Consider the following 1887-nt stretch of genomic DNA (forward strand, 5'->3'; position numbering starts at 1 on the left):
TCTTTCCCTCTCTTTTGTTCCTTTTCTCCGAACGTTTTTTCTACGATAATTGGCAATCGCCGATGAGAGTTGGACGTTTAGTCGTAGAATCGCATAAAAGTGCAAATGACGAATGCTAATAGTTATAACGGAACAAAGTTATAGCGAAGCACGCCGGCTGGGTGGGGACGGGGTCGGTGCGCGATCTTTGAGGGGCAGGGAGAAGCAGAGGGAAGACGTTTTCCTTTCTTACGCTCGCGCCGCGATTGTCGTGACGTTAATGCGTTCGTTTTTGTACCTTTTTTTGTAAATAATAGTAACTTGTTCCACTCGAATACGCTTAATCTTTTTAGGTAAACAATTCTAGTAGGAAGAAATAAAAAGCGTGTACACGTGTTCAACGAAAGAAGAACGAGAGGAAAATTAATAAGTTTAACGCGAAAGAGAGAATGGTCGTTGATCCCTTGGATATTAGCATCGTACGCGAAACATGTGATAGGTGTATCGCGAAACTAAATGGAATATAATATAAGAGAAAAGCTCGAGTGAATAAGGACAATAATGTTCTGGGACAGGCTTCCCATTCGTATATACTTTCGATATCGATCTTTTGTCAATTTCGCGCGATCTTTGTTTCTGCACGAGGATTGTTTGTAACATTGTCGCGTTGCATCGAGGTAATTCCGTTTCGCCAAAGTTTAGCATGTATGTGTACACCAAAATGTAATGTTGTATGCAATTTTTAATGTTGTATGACGTATGCATGATGTGTATATTGTATGTATGTATGCGTGGGCGCGCGTGAGCGCGTATAGAAAGAGATATAAAAAAGATCATATGTTACATGCATCTGCTTAGTTTATTGTGTACAGTATATTATTTCACACCAATAAAGTAATATTTTGTTTCATATTCCCGCTCATTTATTGAAAGTTTCTTATGTACGGGTTGTTGATCCATCATTTCCGATAGATGGCGGTAGTATCTGCTTATACCGATTGGTGGGTTCCACGGTGCTTCGCATAAACGGATTGGCCACAGTGCATATGAGAGTTTTCGCAGTGTGCTACTATTAGCGTAGAAGACAGTACCGTGTATGCGAAGGAACGTTTGATATAGAATAGGTAGGTGCGGTAAGAAAGCCGGCTCTGTGGTGTGTCGGTGTCTAAGATCGGCGGAAAGTGAATCGTATTTGCTGTATCTTTCACCAAGTGTTCTTCCGTTTAGTGAGTTAGTTCGCGTATCGAGTCATGTCACTGCTTTTAACCAACGCAAGTAATATCCATTAGATTTATGGAAATCTATCGCGTTTAATTTTCTCGTAACTGTAATCACGAAAACGTACCTTTTTTCTCTTTTGCATCGTTTTCGAACATTTCAACTCTCTATCGGGTATTTTGTTCTCTATTCCCTCTCCCCGGCCCTTCTCGTCTTTCTTTTCCGCGTTTTTCTTTTCTTTTTCGATGACGTAAAATCGTGCCTCGGCGTCATGTAGGCGTTCGTGAAAAATTATGCAAGAGCAGGCATGTTCGGTATCAATTAAGTTGGTTATCCCACAGTCGAGTGTTGGCCATTTGCAATAACCTCTGCATGTTGCCGGTTTGATCATTACGAAAGATGTTTACGAAAAATGGATCGATCTTTGCTTTCTTGATGTGTATTATCCATTATTATTCGTGTGTATTTTCAGCTAATCTGATAGGAAGAAAACCTTTGATCGAGATTGGGACTCGTCTTTTATCATCCACGATGGTTCAGGCGTTACAAACACACGGTGTCGTGCCCGACGTAATAGACAAGGTGCCGCAAGATGTGCTACAGGTTACGTATGGGAATGAAATTTCCGTGGATATCGGGAAAGTATTGACACCGACGCAAGTTAAGGATAAACCTACAGTTACATGGAAT

At 41.0% G+C, this 1887-nt stretch overlaps 1 protein-coding gene across 3 annotated transcripts in view; it reads left to right on the plus strand.

The window, feature by feature from the left end:
* Positions 1-1008: 1008 nt before the first annotated feature.
* Positions 1009-1887, plus strand: part of LOC108554445 (protein D2) — a 1929-nt gene continuing 1050 nt past the window's right edge. Inside the window, exons 1-2 of one of the 3 annotated variants that reach the window (XM_017909728.1) lie at positions 1009-1103; positions 1670-1884. In XM_017909728.1, coding sequence (XP_017765217.1) covers positions 1729-1884 — 156 coding nt within the window. In that variant the 5' untranslated portion in view covers positions 1009-1103; positions 1670-1728. Of the gene's footprint in view, positions 1104-1180; positions 1255-1481; positions 1579-1669; positions 1885-1887 lie in introns of those variants that run through there. The other 2 variants (XM_017909727.1, XM_017909729.1) reach the window with 2 other exon arrangements.

Source organism: Eufriesea mexicana, unplaced genomic scaffold, assembly GCF_001483705.2.
Source record: "Eufriesea mexicana isolate 0111107269 unplaced genomic scaffold, ASM148370v2 scaffold21577, whole genome shotgun sequence".
Taxonomy (NCBI): Eukaryota; Metazoa; Arthropoda; class Insecta; order Hymenoptera; family Apidae; genus Eufriesea; species Eufriesea mexicana.